At 46.6% G+C, this 22,604-nt stretch overlaps 1 protein-coding gene across 4 annotated transcripts in view; it reads left to right on the top strand.

Annotated features, from left to right (window-relative positions):
* The window catches only part of AOX1 (aldehyde oxidase 1), a 143,022-nt gene extending 127,300 nt beyond the window's left edge, over positions 1-15,722 (top strand). For all 4 annotated transcript variants that reach the window (XM_077319115.1, XM_077319116.1, XM_077319114.1 and 1 more), the window contains 4 exons: positions 98-163; positions 6,681-6,869; positions 12,681-12,848; positions 15,330-15,722. In XM_077319115.1, coding sequence (XP_077175230.1) covers positions 98-163; positions 6,681-6,869; positions 12,681-12,848; positions 15,330-15,383 — 477 coding nt within the window. In that variant the 3' untranslated portion in view covers positions 15,384-15,722. The remainder of the gene's footprint in view (positions 1-97; positions 164-6,680; positions 6,870-12,680; positions 12,849-15,329) is intronic.
* Positions 15,723-22,604: the final 6,882 nt, after the last annotated feature.

Below are 22,604 nucleotides of genomic sequence, written 5' to 3'. Positions count from 1 at the left end.
AGAAACTATAATAATACCATGGGTAAGATTTTTTGGACTTGAATGATGGTTGTCATCATACTTTTAACGTGTGCTGTTCATCTTATTTGTCTACCAGACTCTCCAAACAGACATTGTTATAGATGCCTGTTACACCATCAATCCGGGAATCGACATAGGACAGGTATGCATCAGGATATTTACATGTTATGTGGTTGTTGTTATTGTTAGTTCTGAAGTCATGTCCGACCCATCACAGCCCCATGGACAAAGATCCTCCAGGCCTTCCTGTCCTCTACCATTCCCCGGAGTCCATTTAAGTTTGCACTGACTGCTTCAGTGACTCCATCCAGCCACCTCATTCTCTGTCGTCCCCTTCTTCTTTTGCCCTCGATCGCTCCCAGCATTAGGCTCTTCTCCAGGGAGTCCTTCCTTCTCATGAGGTGGCCAAAGTATTTGAGTTTCATCTTCAGGATCTGGCCTTCTAAGGAGCAGTCCGGGCTGATATATTCAGGGCTGAATAAATATCTTTATATTCACTTTAATATTTCACCGCAATGTGTCAATGGTCCAACAAGGTAACCTTCCTCTAGGGAAATGACCCCAAAGCCTCTAGGCATCCACTATATTTATAAAACCACAGATTAACTAATTCGGAACATTATTAAATTGGCTACATCAGTTCTGATACCTATCCTTTATCTATAACTCATTAGGTACATTGTTTAATTGGTTACCCATGTGTTTGTAGAAACCATGTGTTTGTAGAAATAACTTTTTTTTTATTATATTATTTTTTTACTTTTATATAGATACAAAAGAAACAAGCATAAAATATTTATAGTTACAATATCCCCCCTCCCTCTGCCCCCCAAAGTCCCCATTTGCTTGAAGTTTCATTTTGCCAAATAGTCCAGGTAGAGGCTCCATTGTTCTTAGAATTCTTCAATTGGTTTTCTATGCCTATAGATGTCAGTTTTATCTTTTTTAAATAGTTCAACAATTTTGACTAATACTGCACCACAAAAAGAAAACAAAGCAACAACAGCAACAAAAAACCACTTTATCGTGGCATTACTAGCAATTACAATCTACCTTAGGTGTTACCTTTATATTTGAGCCAGGGCATATCCTTGAGCTGAGGAATCAGCTGGCACTTATACACAACATATTTTTAAGTACTTAATATTAAGCATTTTTTATAAAAGAATATGAGTTTTAGCCCAGTATGTATATATATAGAAGAGAAAGAGAGAGAAAAGAAAAAAATGGCTTTATCATCACATTTCCAGCTCTTACAATCAGACCCTTCCCTTTGCCCCTCCTTGGCTCTTACAATCAGACCCTTCCCTTTGCCCCTCCTTGGCTCCCCCCACTCTTCTTAGGGGGGTCTCATTTTGAGGCTTGCTGCGCCTTGTTTTTCTCCTAGTTTTACATTCTGACCAATTAGGCTTTGGGATAGAGAGTGAAGTTGTGCTCTTTTCCACTGGATATCCACCAATAAGACTTGAAACAGTTGCACCTCCTGGTCTCCATTCTGGGGTGTGTTGGAACACTTTTTTCCAGGGAAGCTCTTTTAGGCTGATTGCTTTCATGACAAATCAATGTGTCATTAGGCTGGTTCTTTTGTACTTCTGCTTTGAAGTAGCTATATGCCTTTTCAGTAAAAGTATCCTTGTCTTGGAAAAATTGATCAGCAAAAATAATAGGTTCTTGTTGCAGGTCTTGTTTTCTGAAGGATTCTGACGCCCAAATTGTCTTCTGCTGATAATTTCCAACCTTCACTCTTGCTCTCTTGTTGTTGCCCTCGTTTAGACCATTAATCCTGTTAGAAATACCTTTCTCGCCATCTCAAATTTCCTTAAGGGTATCTTTCAGAAAGCCTTCAGTAAAAGCTTTTAGCTCATCTTTTTGTTTTTGTAACAGATGGACCAGTGTTCTTGTAAACCAATGTTCAGCCGGTGCTTTGTCATCTGCACTGGTTACCAGTCTGTTTCTGGGTCAGGTTCAAGGTATTAGTATTAACCTTTAAGGCCATACGTGGCCTGGGCCCTGCCTACCTGCGGGACCGCTTGGCTGCTTATGCCCCCCACAGAGCTCTCCGCTCTGTGTGTATGAATTTATTGGTCGTCCCGGGCCCCCGGGACGTATGCCTGGCCTCGTCCACGGCTAGGGCCTTTTCGGTCCTTGCCCCCTACCTGGGGGAAGGAGCTCCCGGAAGAGCTGAGGGCCCTGCCAGAGTTACCAGCTTTCCGCAGGGCCTGCAAGATGGAGCTCTTCCGCCAGGCGCATGGTTGAGGCCAGGGCAGAGTCCTGGGTTTTCCAGCTGGATCCCAAGTTCCACCAGACAGCTCCTGCTCTCACGAGGGTAAAATCAGTGCCCCACGCTGAACAAGGTGGGATTAAAACAGGTTCACAAAGGATGTCCACTGCCGCTATCGTATTGTGGCATTGTCTTATTGTTGAATTGGGTAATATTGAGGTTTTGCTGTTTTAAGAATTTTATGAGCATAGAATCATAGAATCATAGAGTTGGAAGGGGACATACAGGACATCTAGTCCAACCCCCTGCTCAACGCAGGACTAGCCCTAAGCATCCTAAAGCATCCAAGAAATGTGTGTATCCAACCTTTGCTTGAAGACTGCCAGTGAGGGGGAGCTCACCACCTCCTTAGGTAGCCTATTCCACTGCTGAATTACTCTGACTGTGAAAAACTTTTTCCTGATATCTAGCCTATATCGTTGTACTTGAAGTTTAAACCCATTACTGCGTGTCCTCTCCTCTGCAGCCAGCAGAAACAGCATCCTGCCCTCCTCTAAGTGACAACCTTTCAAATACTTAAAGAGGGCTATCATGTCCCCCCTCACCCTCCTTTTCTCCAGGCTGAACATTCCCAAGTCCCTCAACCTATCTTCATAGGGCTTGGTCCCTTGGCCCCAGATCATCCTCGTCGCTCTCCTCTGTACCCTTTCAATTTTATCGACGTCCTTCTTGAAATGAGGCCTCCAGAACTGCACACAGTACTCCAGGTGTGGTCTGACCAGTGCCGTATACAATGGGACTATGACATCTTGTGATTTTGATGTGATGCCCCTGTTGATACAGCCCAAAATGGCATTTGCCTTTTTTACCGCTGCATCACACTGCCTGCTCATGTTTAGTTTACAGTCCACAAGTACCCCAAGGTCTCATTCACACACAGTGCTACCTAGAAGCGTATCCCCCATCCAGTAGGCATGCTTTTCATTTTTCTGACCCAGATGCAGAACTTTACACTTATCTTTATTAAATTGCATCTTGTTCTCATTTGCCCATTTTTCTCGTTGAACTCTGTCTCTATCTTCCGGAGTATTTGCCAGTCCTCCCAATTTGGTGTCATCTGCAAACTTGATGAGTAGTCCCTCTACCCCCTCATCTAGATTATTAATAAATATGTTAAAAAGTACCGGGCCGAGCACCGAGCCCTGAGATACCCCGCTACTCACCTCTCTCCAGTCTGATGAAACACCATTGACAACAACTCTTTGAGTGCGGTTCTCTAACCAATTCCCTATCCACCTAACTATCTGAAAATCCAGATTGCAGTCCTTCAACTTATCCATCAGAACATCATGGGGAACCTTGTCAAAAGCTTTACTAAAATCCAAGTAAATGACATCAACCGAATTTCCCCGATCCAGCAAACCTGTTACTTGGTCAAAAAAGGAAACCAGGTTGGTCTGGCAGGACCTGTTGGAGACAAATCCATGCTGACTTCCTTGGATCACCAAATTGTCCTCCAGATGTTTGCAGATCGCTCCCTTTAATATCTGCTCCATTATCTTCCCCACAACAGAGGTCAGACTCACTGGTCTGTAGTTTCCTGGGTCATCCTTCCTCCCTTTTTTGAAGATTGGAATAACATTTGCTCTCTTCCAGTCCTCCGGGACATCTCCAGTCCTTAAAGAGGTTCCGAAGATGATGGACAAGGGCTGTGCAAGTTCTCTGGAAAGTTCTTTGAGTACTCTTGGGTGCATTTCATCCGGACCAGGGGATTTGAACTCATCCAGTGCAGCTAAATGCCTCTTGACAACCTCTCTATCCATGTTAACCTGCCACCCAGACACTGTCCTTTGGCTATGGCCATCTCTAGATGTGCGTAAACACTTTGACCTGTGGGAAAAAACAGATGTAAAATAGGCACTAAGCCTTTCTGCTTTCTCTGCATCTTCCGTTAGAGTTTGTCCATCCGCACCCAACAGTGGGCCTATTGCCTCCTTCACTTTACGTTTGCTCCTCACATAGCTGAAAAATCTTTTCTTGTTACAATGGGCTTCCCTGGCCGATCTTAGCTCACCTTCAGCTTTGGCCTTTCTTATGATTGATCTACAGTGCCTAGTAACCTGTAGGTACTCTTCTTTAGAGCTCTGTCCTTCCCTCCATTTCCTGAACATTTTCCTTTTCTTTCTTAGTTCCTCTTGAAGTTCTCTGTTCATCCAAATAGGCTACTTAGAGCTCCTGCAGTGTTTTCGTCTTTCTGGGATAGTCATTGATTGAGCATGCAATAGCTCCTGTTTGAGTAGTGCCCATCCTTCACATGCTCCCTTCCCTTCCAGCATTGTCGTCCATGGTATGACACTCATCATGTCTCTGAGTTTATTAAAGTTTGCCCTACGAAAATCCAACATCCGCGTCTGGCTACAAGCTTCCTTGGCTCCTCATCTCAAAAGGAATTCTATGAGGACATGGTCACTTCCCCCTAGGGTCCCCACCTCCTTCACCTCATCCACCAACTCTTGTGTGTTGGTCAGTATTAAGTCCAGTATGGCTGAACCTCTTGTGGGTTCATCTACCATTTGATAAATGAAATTGTCAGCCAGGCAGGTCAGAAAGTTACATGACTGAGGACGCTTTGCAGAGTTTGTTTCCCAGCACACATCTGGGAAATTGAAGTCACCCATGATGACAAGGTCCTGCCGCTTGGATATTGTCTCAAGCTGCTCATAAAGTGCAGCATCCACATCCTCTCGTTGGTCAGGCGGTCGGTAGCAGCCACCAACCACCACACTGTTTGTTTTCCCCTTGCTTATTTTCACCCAGATGCTTTCCACTGTAGATGTGCTCTCCTTCACTAGAATTTCCTGACAGATAAGCCCTTTCCTCACATACAGTGCCACTCCTCTACCTCTTTGATCTATTCTGTTTTTTCTGAACAGTTCATATCCATCCACTATTACATTCCAGTTATGAGAATCATTCCACCAAGTTTCTGTGATGCCTACTAGATCATACCTTTCCATCAGCATGAGAAGTTCCAGCTCTTCCTTTTTATGATGTAAACCACTGTGAGACCTACAGGTGAGCGGTGGTATAGATATTTAAAAACAAACAAACAAATAAATAAACACAGACACATTAAAAATCAGGTTTACCAACACCAGCCAGGTTCATGCAATAATTCAAATAACCAGAAGAGGTCCTCTCGCAGAAGGTTTTGAATGCTTATAAAAACACCCAGCGACAAAGGTATCGCAAGAGCGCTGTTATCAAGAAGCAATCTTCATGAGAGCAAATAAACCAGATGGGCCCTTTATTTTGTTTTAAAAATTGTTTGTATGTTTCACCTTCCTCCCAAAGTTAAAAAAAGACAAGAAAAACAATCATGAAAGTCTTTGTAGGAAGACAACTTCACTGCTGCAGCTTGATGGAGGAGACAGGAGGAAGTGTGCAAAAGCAATTCAAAGTCATTAGATCGTTGCTTTTTAACAGGCGTTTGAAGTTCGTGATTAAGCTCCATTAGGGATCTGAGAATTCAGCTCAGAGAGAGGGAGAGGAAACACAATCCTTATAAAAAGAAGAACAGAGATGGCGGCAGATTTCTTCGTGGCCTCTGTCACAGACAGATTAAGATCTGGAGAATCACTTTCCGCTCAAGCAGGCATCTTCCCCACACTTTTTCTAGAAATAACTTATTGTTAAATTGAAAAAAGTTTTTTTCAAGTACAATATCTAGAAGGTCCAATAGAAAATGTGCAGGAGGTCTGTCAGTTTCTCTATGATCTAAATATATACTAACTACATTCCTAACTTCATCCAAGGGGATATTCATGTATAAAGCTTTAATACCCGAAGCTACTAATAGAAAAGTAACTCCTCCTAGAGCAGAGGTACTCATTGGGGCCAGCTCCAGTTCCACCCAGCAAGGTCTGACAGGAAGTTGGGGATCGAGAGCAGACTCCTTATCAGCACTTTCTGGCCGAGGGCTCCCTCTCGATAGGAGCTAAGCTACAGGGAACAGGGCATTTCTAACTGAGGACCAATCATGTAGCAGGTGACCTGATATAATGGTGTTTCATGGGTCAAAAGAAAAACCCACTGATGTATATATCTCCTAGTTAAGGATGAATATATTAGAATTACAGTTGGCTAGAGAGCTAGTTTTAACACATAGCCAGGGAAGTGGAAAGATTAGTTTACATTATAGTTCATTCTCTAGCAGATTTAATCTTGAGCATTGTGATCTACAGTTTGGGAAACACATGTAGATATGTGAGCAGAGCAAAAGGAGGGTGGGGTTTGAGAAGGGGAGGAACATCAGCAGGGGATCATGCTATAGAATACACCCCCAAAGCAACCATTTTCTACAGGGGAATTGTCGAACAATTTGCACTCTGTATGCTTCACATATCTGCTCTGAAATTTTGTACATTTATGCCCTCAGATTGAAGGTGGCTTTATACAGGGACTTGGACTCTTTACTCAAGAAGAAATAAAATTCTCCCCAGAAGGAGAACAGTATACGCGGGGTCCAGACACATATAAAATTCCTGCTGTTTGTGATGTCCCGGAATTGTTTAGAATCTACTTGCTACCAAACACAAGAAACCCAATTGCGATCTACTCCTCCAAGGTAAATATGTTAGATAAATCCAGTAATCTAGTCATGCAAGAGCGTTTTGTGTTGTTCAACGGCTGTTAATTTAATCTGCCAAAGACATTTATTCCATTCACGTCAAAGAAAAACTATTCCCTGTCTGCAGGGTGGGAAAAGGCCAGTCTCCTTTAATGTTGTCGTACTTCAGTAACACCTAAAGTTACTCCTAAATGTAGGCAGTGATGCCTAGAAGATGTAATTATTGATATTTGGTCAATACAGCACAGTTTTGTTGAGTTGTAGAAACATGCTACTGAATGCAGTAAATAAATCTCCCAAGAAGTATCCTAGAAAAAAAGTTAACTTACATTAATTTAAGCAGGTCCAGTTCACATTCAGGTTGCAGCTGAAAGGAAAGAGAGAAGCCTAACCTAATCTAAAGAGGACCTTCCCTATCACAAATGGCCAGCTTGTCCAACATCACGTATGTGGTACGATGAGAGCATCTATAGGAGAGACCTGCAAAGACGTGGGGATTCATGTGCAGAGAGTGAGAGGACAGGGAGAGAGGAGGGGCCAGAGGGCCGTCCCCATGATAAGGCAAAGAGAGGCATCGCACTCAAGGAGAGAACACCTGGGTACACTTGTGCAGAGCCCCCCCCCCCCCATGTCCAGGCATGTTGAGTTACTCACGACGACAACAGTAATAACAGATAAATATCTCAAGTGAAGCAGTGCCAGTCTGGGTATGGCAAACTCCCAAACTTGGATCTCACACAAGCACTATTGATTTTAACAGATTGCCTAGAACTGTGTTTTTTGGAAGACATCTAAACAGTCTGGGATCTGATTACATATTGGGCCCATTCATGAGACAAGAACACACACATTTATCTAGCATACTAGATGTCATGGGGAAAAGGGTCTGTTCTGTCAGAGTAAACTTACCCTCAGGCTCAACTAGAGGCTACACTAAGGACAGCATCTAAAACCCTCCATCTGAACTAGGGCATGATGGGTCCATTATATCCTATGGGGCCGAATCTCCATTGGATATAATGGGACGGATAGGGGCAACCTCTTTGGGAGCCCCTAGGATTGGACCCCCTGGTCCAATCTTGTTGAAACCTGGAGGGGAGTCAGGGACGACCCTCCCTGGGCTACCCTGCAAGTCTACCCTGCAAACACACACTCAGCCACAGGGAAAGGCAGGGAAGCAGATCTGGCATGCAAATGCCACCCTCCAGACAGGAGATGATGGGAATAGTCAGGAATTGCTGCTCATCTTCAATCAGAGACCAGTTCCCCCATGCCCATCACCTCGCCTGGGGTAAATGGACACTGCATGCCAGAGCTGCAGGTGACAGCCATGGCCGGCAGCCTAAGCAGTGCTTGGGTGTCAGCCTGCAGGTGACAACTGTAGAACATCTTAGGTCCACTCAGAGCTCACCTGGGTTCCCCTGGAGAGAAGAGGGGGCCCCTGCAAAGGTGTATGTGGGGGGGGGGATGTCACTGCACCACTAGTAACACTAGTGGTACAGGGATGCCAACCTCTAGGGGAGACAAGGAGATCACCCAAAAAACACCATCGAAGTGGGGAAAGTCCATGGCGCCGACACGGAAACCCTGGGAAAGCCTCAGAGAGCAAATGGAGGAGCTCAGGGTAATCTGGGAGCTCCATCCATGCTGTAGTCATCACTGGCTCTCCCATTTAGCCCCCCGCACCTAACAAATACAGAAAAATCAAGAGGAAAACTCACTTTCCACAACCCAAAGGAATCTCAAAACAGTTTCAATCCCCTTTTCCTTCCTCTGCATAGGTCATCACCTTCAACCACAACTTCAAGTGCTCTCCCCAGGCCACATCCTGAGAGAGTCCTGACAGAACTGCTTGGAGAGAACAGCTCTGGCAGGAAACCGACAAATCTCCGCACACATGACACTAAACTCCTGGGCACCCCCTGCGAACTGATGGGGCGCTTCTTGGGTTTAACATGAGCTCTAAGAGCCAGCACGTTGACCTTGAGGAAGACCAGTTGATGGACTCTTTCAGGTGCCAGGTGGGAGCGATACTCACAGACGGTGCTGCTAGCATGAGAAAATGCCCGCTACCTCTAGATGCTTGTTGGCGGGCACGAAAGGTAGATATGGGCCAGGCGGATTGATATTGACCAAATATCAATAATTACATCTTCTAGGTGGGACTGCCTCCATCCTGGCCCAGTTTCTTAAGGCAGTGGTCCCCAACCCCCGGTCCAGGGACCGGTCCCAGTCCGTGGATCAGTCGGTATCAGGCTGCGGCTCCTCCTCATCCTCCTCCCCGGCTGCTGTCTTGGGGGCTGCCCTGTCACTCTGCCGCCGGCTCACCTTTGGTGCTCTCCAGCGGCTGCCATGGCTGGGGCTCCTCCTCGGTGTGGCACTGAGCAGCTGCTGCTGGCAGCGCCCCCCAGCGGGCAGCAGGAAGTCAGGGGCGCCGGTGGAAAAGCAAGTGGAGCAGGGGCTCAGCCAGTGGCGGCGACATCCCTCGGCAAAAGACTACCTCCCCCCCCCAGGCCTCAGTAAAATTGTCAAACGTTGACTGCTCTCCGGGGATAAAAAGGTTGGGGACCACTGTCTTAAGGGACAGCAGCTCTGGGGCTCCTGGGGTTCACCAAGGCAATCCCTCACCATCCCAGAGGCACTGCTCTTCCTTGGACACCCACTGCCCTCAGGGGAAGGAGTGGGCTGGAGGAAACCCAGCAATAATTCCTCCTGCTCAGGCTTCTCGCTGGGGTGGCCCACGGGGGCTGATCTGGCAGCAGAGGCTGGGGGAAAGGAGCAGCGGATGTGCTGGCTCCTTCCTCCCCTGCCTGGCTGACTTCTCAGCCTCCTTGGACTTCCACCAGACTAGCTTCTGAATGAGCAACTTGCACCATTCAGGAAGGCTCCTCTCCCTCTCCGCTATGCTGCCTTTAACATGCGGATCACACATGGCTGCAATCCTGAATGTTCCAGACTCACAAAGGGGCCCAAGGTTGTTCTCAAACCCTTTAAGGAGCCTCCTGGCAAGCATGTGCATAGCCAGAACGATGTCTGTACATCCTCGAGCTGGGTCCACAAAGGGGGCCATTACCTCACGGGCCTTATGGACCATAGGCAAGACCAGACCCAAACCCGCCTTGTCAGACAAGAGCATTTCCACAAAAGTCTTGAAGGGCCTAAGACCTTCCACGGTCTGGGACACGGTCTCCCACTCTCGGTTAGTGAACCACTCCCCAGGCATAATCATTCTAATCTCCTGGACAAGGGCGTCTAAGGCTCTCCTTTGCTCCACCAAGCGCTCAAGCATGGCACGTGTGGAGTTCCAGCGCATGCTGACGTCTCTGATCAGGCAGTGCTGCGGCACACCCATCAGGACCTGCTTTCTCCCCAGCCTTGAGACATCATATGAGTTGTGGGAGAAATGTGCCACGATCTTCCGGCACTTCTCGATGAGATGCCTGATGTCAATGGCTTCGGCAGAAGAACTGGTTCCCTTGGAACCAATCCCAAGGGCATCCTTCACCACGAAGTGGAGAATGTGGACTGCACAGGAGATGTGCTTCAGGCACATCTCCTGTGCAAATCTCCTGTGCAACCCTAACCCTAACCCATGCCCTTGACCACCTTGGTCATGATTAGGGCACCACCAGTCACCAAGAAGCCCTTGGTGATACCCGTCGCATTACCTACCCAACCATCTTGGTGGTGCTCCGAATGTTGTCTGCTGTGTGCCACACATCAAAGGGCTCGATGTGCAGCAAGGCATGGCGAAAGCCTGCCCGGCAGCCCTGACGGGCTCCACCCCACCCACGACCTCCCGGACATCCCACCAATGCACAGTCAGTGAGATGTACGCATCCTGCACATGACATGTTGTCCATATATCCAACATTTAGGGCCATTCCGCACTCGTTCTAAATAGCACAATGGTGACAAATTGAAATCGCTACTGTTTTGCTGTTATGCACAACGTCGTTGACAATCTGCAATACTCCTTAAACCGATCCGCAAAAAGCGCTTCATTGTAGCGCTTTCAGGGAAATCCCAAAAAGTGGATTCACCCTCCGGAAAGCACTACACTCTTGCAATCTGCAACACTAGTGGGAAAGTTCTGTACATTACCATTGTTGCGGTTTCTGCAAAGTCCCTCCCCCTAGCTCTCTCCTCTGATCTTCCGGTGAAGCGATCGCCATTTTTTTTTCTCGGAGCGAGCAGAGATCAATGCACCGGTGAGCCTCCATTTACCCAGCGAGGCTTCCGTGGCTGCAGTCCCTCCCCAGAGCTGTTTTAAGTCACCAAGCACAAAACAACACACAGCCCCATTCGCTGGTTTATTTTCCCTTTATTTTTCACTGTATTTTCAGCCAAAAATTGCGCCCATGCAGGGGGGGCGGTTTCACTCGGGGGGAGCGTGGCTACGATGAAATGGCAGCTCAAACACCACCTGCTAGCTAGATGGGTTTCTTCGTTGCAACATATCAACGCAGATTCGTTGCAACGTGTTTTTTTTTAAAACCTTCCTTAAAGGGAAAGGGGCTTTTTGGGAGCATGATAATGGCCGCCCATTGGCTGCTTGATGGCCAGGGGCAGGACAAAGCTCGGCAATATTGCTTCCTGGCTAGCGATTTTTGCCGAGATGGGAAACCTGTGGGAAACGATAGAAATGCAACTGGATTCCACTACAAAGCCAGGTATGCATAACGACGAATTCCACAATTTAAAATGGCGTTTTTTCATCCTGCAACCAATTTGCCACATAGATCCTGATGCGGAGTGGCCCTTAGTGTACGGTCCCTCTACCTCCACATGGAACCTGGCTGCCCTATAAAGAGAGGGCAACATAGGCCTGCTAATCGTGGCACAACTAGGAGTCATGTACCTGGTGGATATGCGACGACATATGTGTAATAGTTTTTGGCTTGCTGGTTGGGGGGGGGGGGGAAGCCAGTTTTGAAGGTCAACTGCCCTGAGTGGCAAATCCTCTAAACAAGCGGCCTTATTAAGGAGGTATCTGACCTGTGGACGGTTGCCAAGCCTCGCTGCGGGAGGCACATGGGGTCAAAGGGCTGTGTGGCCTGGGAAGGGTCTGTAAGGGGTTTGCACCTCCTTGGATGTCCCCGGTGGACACCTCCCAGTAGGAACTGCAGCAGCTCAAGGGACCCGTGATCCCGGCTGGGTTGGTTGAGCTGGTGTAGGATGGGAGAGGACAATTCGGCTGACTGAGGTTAAGGGAAGGCTCCCCACCCCCTGCCTTGCCAACATCCCATATCATCATGCTATAATAAAGCAGTGGCCTTGTTTATTCCAGCCACGTGGTAGTATATTCCTTAGCCCAGAACTCCCCTCCTGCAAGTCAATGTGCAAAGTCCATTCGTTGTTGATACAAAAGTGTAGACCTGACCAGCCTATTCAGAAATCATTCAGATGGTTTGCGAAACCAAAACGGAGACTGTCGTATGAGTCCAGTTGATCTGTGTCATTTTAACCTATGAATCTGTAAACAAAATGGTCTACAGTTTCTCTGAAAAGCACAGGTGATTCCTTTGCAACAGATGACTGCCCTGGAACCTTTATTTTGAATTTATATTTGGCCAGGTTTTCATCTTTAAACCTTTTGTATCTGGAAGGCAGCTGTCACTTGAAAGAAAGCCAGTGTCCAGATTTCCTTGGCCAGTTCTTCAGTTGGACTCAATCTGAACTTCTGGGTGCTTTTTAATAAGGCTGTGTATGAACCACCAGTGCTCTGTTTCTAAACCTGATTCAAAACAAACAAACAAACAAAGCAAAACACCCTGCCTGACTGTCTCCTTCTTCTTCTTACTACAGAGCATGGGAGAAGCTGGACTGTTCCTGGCATCCTCGGTGTTCTTTGCAATCAAGGATGCCGTGGCTTCTGCCCGGAAGCAAAGAGGACGAAATGGAGTTTTTCTGCTGGAGAGTCCATTGAATGGCGAAAGGATTCGCATGGCCTGTGCTGATCATTTCACAGAGATGGTAATCGACTTCTCAATGTCCTTTCCACACTGAGTCCGCATTTCATGGCTTATCCACCCTGCTATATTTGATATCCCTCCTTCATTAAAATTCTACTCATTGCATCCAGAGCTATAGTCCATGAATATTATGCAGGAATAATAAAATCAGAGTCCAGCAGGGGCACCTTTAAGACCAACAAAGATTTATTCAAGGCGTGAGCTTTCGAGGGCAAGCATGTTTATAGTCTGACGAAGAGAGAAAAATAGTAGCAGAGAGAAAAAATAAATGGAAGATATATATGTGGGGGGGGGCAGTCTTTTACAGCTGAAGCTGCCTTGTCTTATCCCCGGTGGGATAATGTATTTCGGGACTCCATCCTTGGTCTGCTTATCAGATTCATTTCCCCTTAAAGTGGAGATGTGAGGATGGAGATAAATATCTTTCAGGAAGAGAAACTGGGAGCTGTTGAAAGGAGCTTCATTTCAAGATGTTTGCGATCTGCAAACATCTGGAGGACAATTTGGTGATCCAAGGAAGTCAGCATGGATTTGTCTCCAACAGGTCCTGCCAGACCAACCTGGATTCCTTTTTTGACCAAGTGACAGGTTTGCTGGATCAGGGAAATTTGGTTGATGTCATTTACTTGGATTTTAGTAAAGCTTTTGACAAGGTTCCCCATGATGTTCTGATGGATAAGTTGAAGGACCTCAATCTGGATTTTCAGATAGTTAGGTGGATAGGGAATTGGTTAGAGAACCGCACTCAAAGCGTTCTTGTCAATGGTGTTTCATCAGACTGGAGAGAGGTGAGTAGCGGGGTACCCCAGGGCTCAGTGCTCGGCCCGGTACTTTTTAACATATTTATTAAAGATCTAGATGAGGGGGTGGAGGGACTACTCATCAAGTTTGCAGATGACACCAAATTGGGAGGACTGGCAAATACTCCGGAAGATAGAGACAGAGTTCAACGAGATCTGAACACAATGGAAAAATGGGCAAATGAGAACAAGATGCAATTTAATAAAGATAAGTGTAAAGTTCTGCATCTGGGTCAGAAAAATGAAAAGCATGCCTACTGGATGGGGGATACGCTTCACTGTGTGTGAACGAGACCTTGGGGTACTTGTGGATTGTAAACTAAACATGAGCAGGCAGTGTGATGCAGCGGTAAAAAAGGCAAATGCCATTTTGGGCTGTATCAACAGAGGCATCACATCAAAATCACAAGATGTCATAGTCCCATTGTATACGGCACTGGTCAGACCACACTTGGAGTACTGTGTGCAGTTCTGGAGGCCTCACTTCAAGAAGGATGTAGATAAAATTGAAAGGGTACAGAGGAGAGCGACGAGGATGATCTGGGGCCAAGGGACCAAGCCCTATGAAGATAGGTTGAGGGACTTGGGAATGTTCAGCCTGGAGAAAAGGAGGTTGAGAGGGGACATGATAGCCCTCTTTAAGTATTTGAAAGGTTGTCACTTGGAGGAGGGCAGGATGCTGTTTCTGTTGGCTGCAGAGGAGAGGACACGCAGTAATGGGTTTAAACTTCAAGTACAACGATATAGGCTAGATATCAGGAAAAAGTTTTTCACAGTCAGAGTAGTTCAGCAGTGGAATAGGCTGCCTAAGGAGGTGGTGAGCTCCCCCTCACTGGAAGTCTTCAAGCAAAGGTTGGATACACACTTTTCTTGGATGCTTTAGGACAGTGGTCCCCAACCTGCGGGCTGCGGCCCGGTGCCGGGCCGCGAAGGCCATGGCGCCGGGCCGCGGCTCCCTCTCCCCGCCCCCTCCCGCAGTGGAAAACTTCCCAGGCCGCAAGCTTGCGGCCCGGGAAGCTTCTTACTGCGGGAGGGCGGGGAGAGGGAATCAGGGCTGGCCGCGCCCATGTGGGCACGGCCCGATGCATGGGCGCGGCCCGTGGGTGCGGCCCGATGCGCGGGTGCGGGCGATGCATGGGCGCGGCCCGCGGGCACGGCCCGATGCGTGGGTGCGGTCCGCGGGCGCGGCCGATGCGTGGGCGTGGCCCGCGCAGGCCGCGGGCCGCGCCCCAATTCCCTGCCGGTCCCCAACCTCAGAAAGGTTGGGGACCACTGCTTTAGGATGCTTAGGGCTAATCCTGCGTTGAGCAGGGGGTTGGACTAGATGGCCTGTATGGCCCCTTCCAACTCTATGATTCTATGATTCTATGATTCTATGATTCTATGATTCAAGATGCCATTCCCAGAAATCTTGATAAAATGATGTAGTATTGAATCAACCACTAGAGGGAGTAAAATAGGCATCGAACAAAAAATGTCCCCTGAAGCAACAAGAACACACAAGTAAGGAAAAGTAGAATGCGGAAAAGCCCACAATGAGACTGGGGGGAGATCTGAGATTAGATTTCTTGGATATTTTTAAATTTAATTGCATCGTGCCAAGAAGGGTAGAATGATGGGATTTGATTAGTTTACATTATAACCTTCACACTTAAAAATATTTTTATTTTTATTTTTTTTAGATTCCAAAGGATGAACCTGGAACCTTTACACCATGGGCTATTGATATATATTAAAATATTCAGTTTTTCCACAATAACTTTCTGATTACCTTAATAAGTTGTTGGTCTGTGAATCCAAGCTTAATCACAGAAACAATTTCAAACGAGATATTTTAAGTTCCAGAGAGAAAGAAAATGCTAAAATTCATTCAAAAATTGAGGGGGAACTGTACTCCAGAGTATTTGATCTGATGACAGTATTTTAGTCCAAAGATGACAGACTTCACCAAAAAGAAAAAATTTTCTGGACACCAGGTAGCCCTGCAAGGTGTGAGAGATCATTCTATGATGGCTTCGATTAAAGTCTCTCTTCAACCTGTTGAGATTTACATTTCATAACAGAAGACTTCAAATCCAAGACCATTTGTTCAAGTCAGTCACCTTGCTAAGAGCTTTGTCTGATCATTTGCATCAGACAAATTATCTAAATTTAATAGCCATACTTAAATACTAATTATTGTTCCTTTAAATACAGCACTTATAACAATTTGTTCCCATGCTGTTATAATCCCTTCATTCTTATATTTACTCAAAAGATTGTTAATAATATACCACATCTGGATATATTCTTTCTGGTGTTCTTTCTATGGGCCAGTGTGATGTGGTGGTTAAAGTGGGAATCTGGGAAACCCCATTCAAATCTCTACTCGGCTGTGGAAGCTTGTGGGGTGACATGGGGACCAATCACACACTATCACCCTAGTCTTCCTCACAGGTTTGTTGTGTGGATAAAACAAGAGAGGAAAATGATGTAAATTTCATTGGTTCCCCACTGGAGGAATAGGTGGGATATAAATAAATGAATAAATAAGTAAATAATAGATAGAAGAATGTGTCTGACATACGGAGGAAGCCTTCTCGTTGAGGCAGTTTCTGCTTTATTTCCATTGGCAGGTAAAGAAGAAATTATATTGTATAAAGTACAATAAAAAGTCAGACAATTGTTAACTAAGTATTTTTCGTTGTCAATTAAATATTTATTTTTCTAGATGTAATTGCTTGTAGAATATATTGCAAATGTTTTTTGGGAAAAAACCTTCCTCAGTTCAAATCAAGCAATTCAATAAAGAACCAAAACTGAACACAGGCCAAATCAGAGCAGAATAAGGCGGTACTGTCACTTCCCATGATCTGGACACAATACTCCATTTGATACAGCCCCAGATCCCACTTGCCTTTTTAGCCACCGAGTCACACTGCTGACTCGTGTTCAATGTATGGTCTACTAAGACTCCTAGATCCTTTTCTCATATACTACTGCCAAGACAAGTCTCCCCCATCCTATATTGGTGTATATGGTTTTCCTACCTAAATGCAGAACTTTACATTTGTCCCTATTGAATTTCATTTTATTCAGTTTAGTCCACTTCTCAAGCCTGTGAAGATCATCCTGTATCCTGATTCTGTCTTGTGTTTGGTACCCCTCCCAGTTTAGTATCGTTTGCAAATTTAATAAGTAACCCCTCTAATCTCTCATCCAAATCATTTATAAATATGTTGAACAACATAGGCACCAGGACAGAACCCTGGGGAACTCCACTTGTCACTCTTTTCCAAAAAGATGCTGAACCATTAACAAACACACTTTGGATATGATCTGTCAAACTCTTATCAATCCACCTGACAGAATTAGGATCCATACCATATTTTATCAACTTTTCAACAAGAATATCATGTGGAACCTTATCAAAAGCATTACTGAAATCCAGATAAATTATGTTCACAGCATTCCCCTGATCCAGCAAGGTAGTCACTTTCTCGAAAAAGGAGATAAGGTTGGTCTGAAATGACTCGTTTTTGCAAAACCCATGCCGAGTTTTAGGTATGGTTAGGTATGCTTGTATATGGTTCAGGCTGGGGAGGTTATAGGTTTAGTGGGAGATTTAGGACTGGAGAAGACTCGGTGACTTGGTTAGAAAAGGCTATGGGATGTGCAAATATTTTTAAATAATATTTTACATGTAAAAATATGTAAAGGAATAGGGATTTTCGTCTGGTTAAGTTCTCAATTTAGGATTAGCATTACTAATCATCTGAAAGACGTTTGTAACAGTTTGAGCGATTTCTCAGTGGAACATTCTTCCTCGGGAGGTGGTGGGTTCTCCATCTTTGGAGATTTTTAAACAGAAGATAGATAGCCATCTGATGGAGAGGCTGATTCTGTGAAGGCTCAAGGGGGTGGCAGGTGACCGTGGATGAGCAATAGGGATGTGAGTGTTCTGCATAGTGCAGGGGGTTGAATTAGATGACTCAGGACGTCCCTTTCAACTCTATGATTCTATGACTCAGTGAAATGGTTAGGAAAGGCCATGGGATGTACAAATATTTTAACGTTATTTTATATGTAAAAAGTATGGAAAGGAATAGGGATTTTCAGCTGGTTAAGTTCTCAACTTAGGGTGAGGGTTAGCATAGGTGGATAGTTTTTTTGTTGGGTAGTTTTGTGGGTAGGTGGGTAGTTTTGTGGGTAGTTAGCATAGGTGGGTAGTCAGGGTGGGTAGTTTTTTTGTTTAGTGGTAGGGCTGGGGAAGTTGCAGTGACATGGTTGGGGAAGAACATGGGATGCATAAATATTTTTTCACAATATTTTACATATAGTAGTAGAAGTAGCAGCAGCAGCATGTTTATGTCACCTCCAGACTAGATTTCTGTAACTCGCTCTACGCAGGCCTGCCCTTGTCCTTGATCCGGAAACTTCAGCTAGTGCAAAACGCAGCTGCTAGGGTCCTCACCGGCACACCTTGGAGGGCCCACATCTAGCCGGTGCTGAGGCAGCTGCACTGGTTGCCAATTGCTGTCTGGATCCGGTTTGAGGTTTTGGTTTTAACCTTTAAGGCTTTACATGGGTTGGGACCCACATACCTGAAGGATCGCCTATCGCCCTATGTGCCCTGCAGGGTTCTACGCTCTGCGGGAGAAAACCTACTGATCGTTCCCGGCCCCAGAGAAGCGTGCCTAGCCTCAACCAGGGCCAGGGCTTTCTCTGTCCTGGCCCCTACCTGGTGGAATGAGCTCCCAGGTGAGCTGCGGGCCCTGCGGGAGCTGTCAGCGTTCCGCAGGGCCTGTAAAACGGAGCTCTTCCGCCAGGTCTATGGTTGAGGCTGGGATTGGCAAGGAAGAACATTGCCCCCCCTGGGGGTTTGAAGTAGTCATCATTATCCTCCATCCCCCCAATGCCCTTGTTCAGATAGGGGAGAGTGGTATTTACCACCGTGTTGAGTATTTTTATAGTTTTTTAGTGGAGGTTTTAATGGGGGATTTTAAGACCCAACACTGTTACCCACCACGAGCCCGTAGGGAGTGGCAGGAAATAAATAGAATAATAATAATAATAATAACAACAACAATAATAACAACAACAATAATAATAATATGCAGTCAATTGACCCATATAAATGATACATCTGCAGAAAACTATAACAATAGTAGTTAATAAATATGGTGTCATAAAAATACAAGAATATTGCTACATGAAAATATTAAGATAGTAAAACAATGTTAAAACAATGAATTGTTGGGAACAAATGTAATGAAAGAGAGAACTCTGTGGCCCAAGGAGCACCAGAGAAGGATGGTCAGCTGGTCCTTCCTGAGGGTCACCCATGGCTCCCGGAGGGCATCGTTAGGGAGGTCTGTAAAGCCTTACAGGAAGGAGGTCACTGGGGGGGGGGGCAGTGGTCTGGTAGATGCCTCTCTTCAGAAATTCATAGGAAGCCGTGTGTGGACCATCACCAGGCAAATAACCCAAATTGGTGTAATTTGTCAAAAGATCAACAATAAAGGAAGATGTGAAGTTCAGCTAGGCGGGCGCTCTCTAGCTTCCAGGCCTTTTCAGTGTATTCAAGTTGATTTTATTGACCCACCACCAGTGGCTAGATACAGACACTGCTTAGTAATTACGGACCAACTCACTGGGTAGGTGGAAACTTTCCCTACTGTCAGAGCAATATCTAACGTGGTCATTAAATTGCTCTTGAGGCAGGTGGGGCCCAGGTTTGGGCTCCCAGAAAGAGGAGATTCAGACGGGGGGGGGGCATTCCTCTGGGAAGGCATTATGAGTTTGCTTGGAGTAAAATGTCACCTCCATACCCCCTGGCACCCCCAAAGCTCAGGAGCCACTGAAAGAATGAATCAGACTCTTGAGAATCTGCTTAAGACACTTGTTATGCAAAATCACCTCCCTTGGACTAAGGGAGCCCTGTTCCCTAGCCCTGTTCAATATTTGGACTAAACTTAGAACAGGTATAAAGTTGTCTCCGTTTGAGATTCTTTATGGGTATTCAGTTTGGGACCTTACCTCCAAGACGTCACTAGATGGCATCCACGAGCTTAAAGACGTGTCCTCGCTGTTCCTCATTCTATCTCGCTGCAGGAAAAGAGAACTTCTTCATCAAGTTCCTCCGTTGGAGGTAGTGGTCCATTCTTTTCTGCCTGGAGATTGGGTCCTAATCCAGAAGGGGAAGTCTGAACCCTTCGTGGGAAGGTCCCTTCCAAGTATTATTGACAACTGAAACCGCAGTCCGAACGGCAGAGGGAGGCTGGACACATCACACTCGAGTGAAAGCAGGTCCAACCCCTCCATCCGAGGACCGGTGGACGGTAAACCCATCTCCAGACCCTCTAAAACTAACTTTCAGGCACATGGCACAGAACTCATGAATTCTGCTGTTATCACAAGACGATCCTGCTTGGAACCCTGAGACTCGCTTTTTCATCTTTGCAGGAGCCTTCGAAAATTGTTTATTGTTTCCTTATGGGCCACAGTTGATTCTCTGCTGGGAGAGATTGGAGAGACGACGAAGGTGAGGGCAATCCAGCTACCCACTCGTATGGGGGAAGAGTTGCTTTTTGTCATTTAGACACTAATCTGCACCAGAAGTGGAATGTTATACTTTCAAAAAAGAGCTGGAATAGAAATTGTTAGCGTGTGGGGAAAGGCAATTGAGAGTCTACATCACACCTGGCTTATCTTGCAGAGTGACACAAGAGTATTGTGTCAAGTGTTTTAGCCCCAGAGCCTCTTGTGGTGCAGAGTGGTAAGGCAGCAATCTGAAAGCTTTGCCCATGAGGTTGGGAGTTCAATCCCAGCAGCCGGCTCAAGGTTGACTCAGCCTTTCATCCTTCCGAGGTTGGTAAAATGAGTACCCAGCTTGCTGGGGGGTAAACGGTAATGACTGGGGAAGGCACTGGCAAACCACCCTGTATTGAGTCTGCCATGAAAACGCTGGAGGGCATCACCCCAAGGGTCAGACATGACTCAGTGTTTGCAAAGGGGATACCTTTACCTTTAATCCCTATCATGGAGACTCTGAGGATTCCTCCAGAGATTCTGAACAATCTGAACACTCTCGTGGTTCAGGAAGGTCCTGACGGGAGAAAAGACAGATCTGGGGATTTAAACCAAGAGACAAAACAGACTACCCTTCTACTCTGAGAGGTATCTCTTGGGATGACTGATATGTTCCCATTGGGCTTGACCACTCGTCAAGGTTCCCAGATCCTACAAGCCCTCTTGGACAGAACACACTCCCCTCCTCCGTGAAAAATGCAGCCATAATGGAACTCTATGCTCCAGAGGCCAGGAAGGCTCCCATATCTTGTGTTCCCACCCGGACTGAACACCTCAAAGGTATTGACTTGAGATACGGAAAACACATCAGTGGGGAACACGTATTACCAGAAGAATAGTCAAAAACCTTGATGCCCTGTTTCTGTGACATTCGATGCCTGCATGGCTCTAAGCCTGAATGGAGGAGGGACCCGTGGAAGACCATCATGTGAATTAGCATATGCACAGAAGAGGGGAGGGGGGGTGACTATTGTAGTCCGGGAGGTCCTCACCCACAGGGCTCTCCCGGCGCCGGAAATCGAGGGGGTGGAGTGTGTCGGTATTGGATGGGACTCAGTCGAGAGTGTGGCTATCTGGTTGGTATACTGCCCGCCCAACGCACTGCTGGAGGCGGCGACCGCCTGGGCGTTGCAGTACCCCAGGCTTTTGATCCTGGGTGACTTCAACGTCTATGCGGACGCGCCCCCTTCAGTCCATGGCGGAGACCTGGTGTCATCCATGGCGACACTAGGACTCTCGCAATTTGTTGCTGGGCCCACCCATCACGCCGGCCACACACTCGACTTGATTTTCGGCGCTGGGATAGAAGTGGATCTGGATACAGCTTTGGCTGTGCCGTGGTCAGACCACTACTCCCTGCGGGCCCGGCTCAAGATACCACCCTCTCCTCAGTTGGGCGGCGGGCATATTTTAGCCCGCCCACGGAGACTCATGGATCCATGAGTCCTACCTGTCTCCCGAACAGCTAGCCACAGTGATCCATGCAACGGTCACCTCCAGAATAGATTTCTGTAACTCGCTCTACACGGCCTTCCCTTGTCCTTGATCCGGAAACTTCAGCTAGTGCAGAATGCAGCTGCTAGGGTCCTAACTGGTACACCTTGGAGGGCCCATATCCAGCCGGTGCTGAGGCAGCTGCACTGGTTGCCAATTGCTGCCCGGATCCGGTTCAAGGTTTTGGTTTTAACCTTCAAGGCTTTATGCGAGTTGGGACCCACATATCTGAGGGACCGCCTATCGCCCTATGCCCCCCGCAGAGCCTTACGTTCTGCGGGAGAAAATCTGTTGGTCGTTCCTGGCCCTAGGGAGGCACGCCTGGCCTCGACCAGGGCCAGGGCCTTTTCGGTCCTGGCCCCTGCCTGGTGGAATGAGCTCCCGGGAGAACTGCGGGCCCTGCAAGATCTTCCATCTTTCCGCAGGGCCTGCAAGACAGAGCTCTTCCGCCAGGTTTATGGTTGAGGCCAAGGCTAACATCTATGCCCCCCCCCCCGGGACCGGGACCTGGAATTAGGATTGGGGATGGGACCATCAGTATCCCCTCTCCACCTGCTAGTAAGGGGAGGGAGAAGTGAGCCGATCTTGCCATGTTAGCTTGCTAATTATTAATTGGGGACTGTTAATGGATTTTAATGGATTTTATGGGGTTTTAGAATGTTGTAACCCACCACGAGCCGCAAGGGAGTGGCGGGTAATAAATTGCATAATAATAATAATAATAATAATAATAACAACAATAATAATAACAATAATAACAACAACAACATGATGATAAGCACATGGGGGCCGCAAAAGGGAAGGAGTCCTGCGCAAAGAAATTTGCACACAAAGGTCGTTATTTTGTGGCCTCTTGAGACTGTGTCAGATGGGCCACCTGGGGATACCCTTAA

The sequence above is a fragment of the Paroedura picta genome, chromosome 2, assembly GCF_049243985.1.
Source record: "Paroedura picta isolate Pp20150507F chromosome 2, Ppicta_v3.0, whole genome shotgun sequence".
NCBI lineage: Eukaryota > Metazoa > Chordata > Lepidosauria > Squamata > Gekkonidae > Paroedura > Paroedura picta.
The sequence above is the reverse complement of the archived record's forward strand: the minus strand, read 5'-3'. Positions and strand labels throughout refer to the sequence as shown.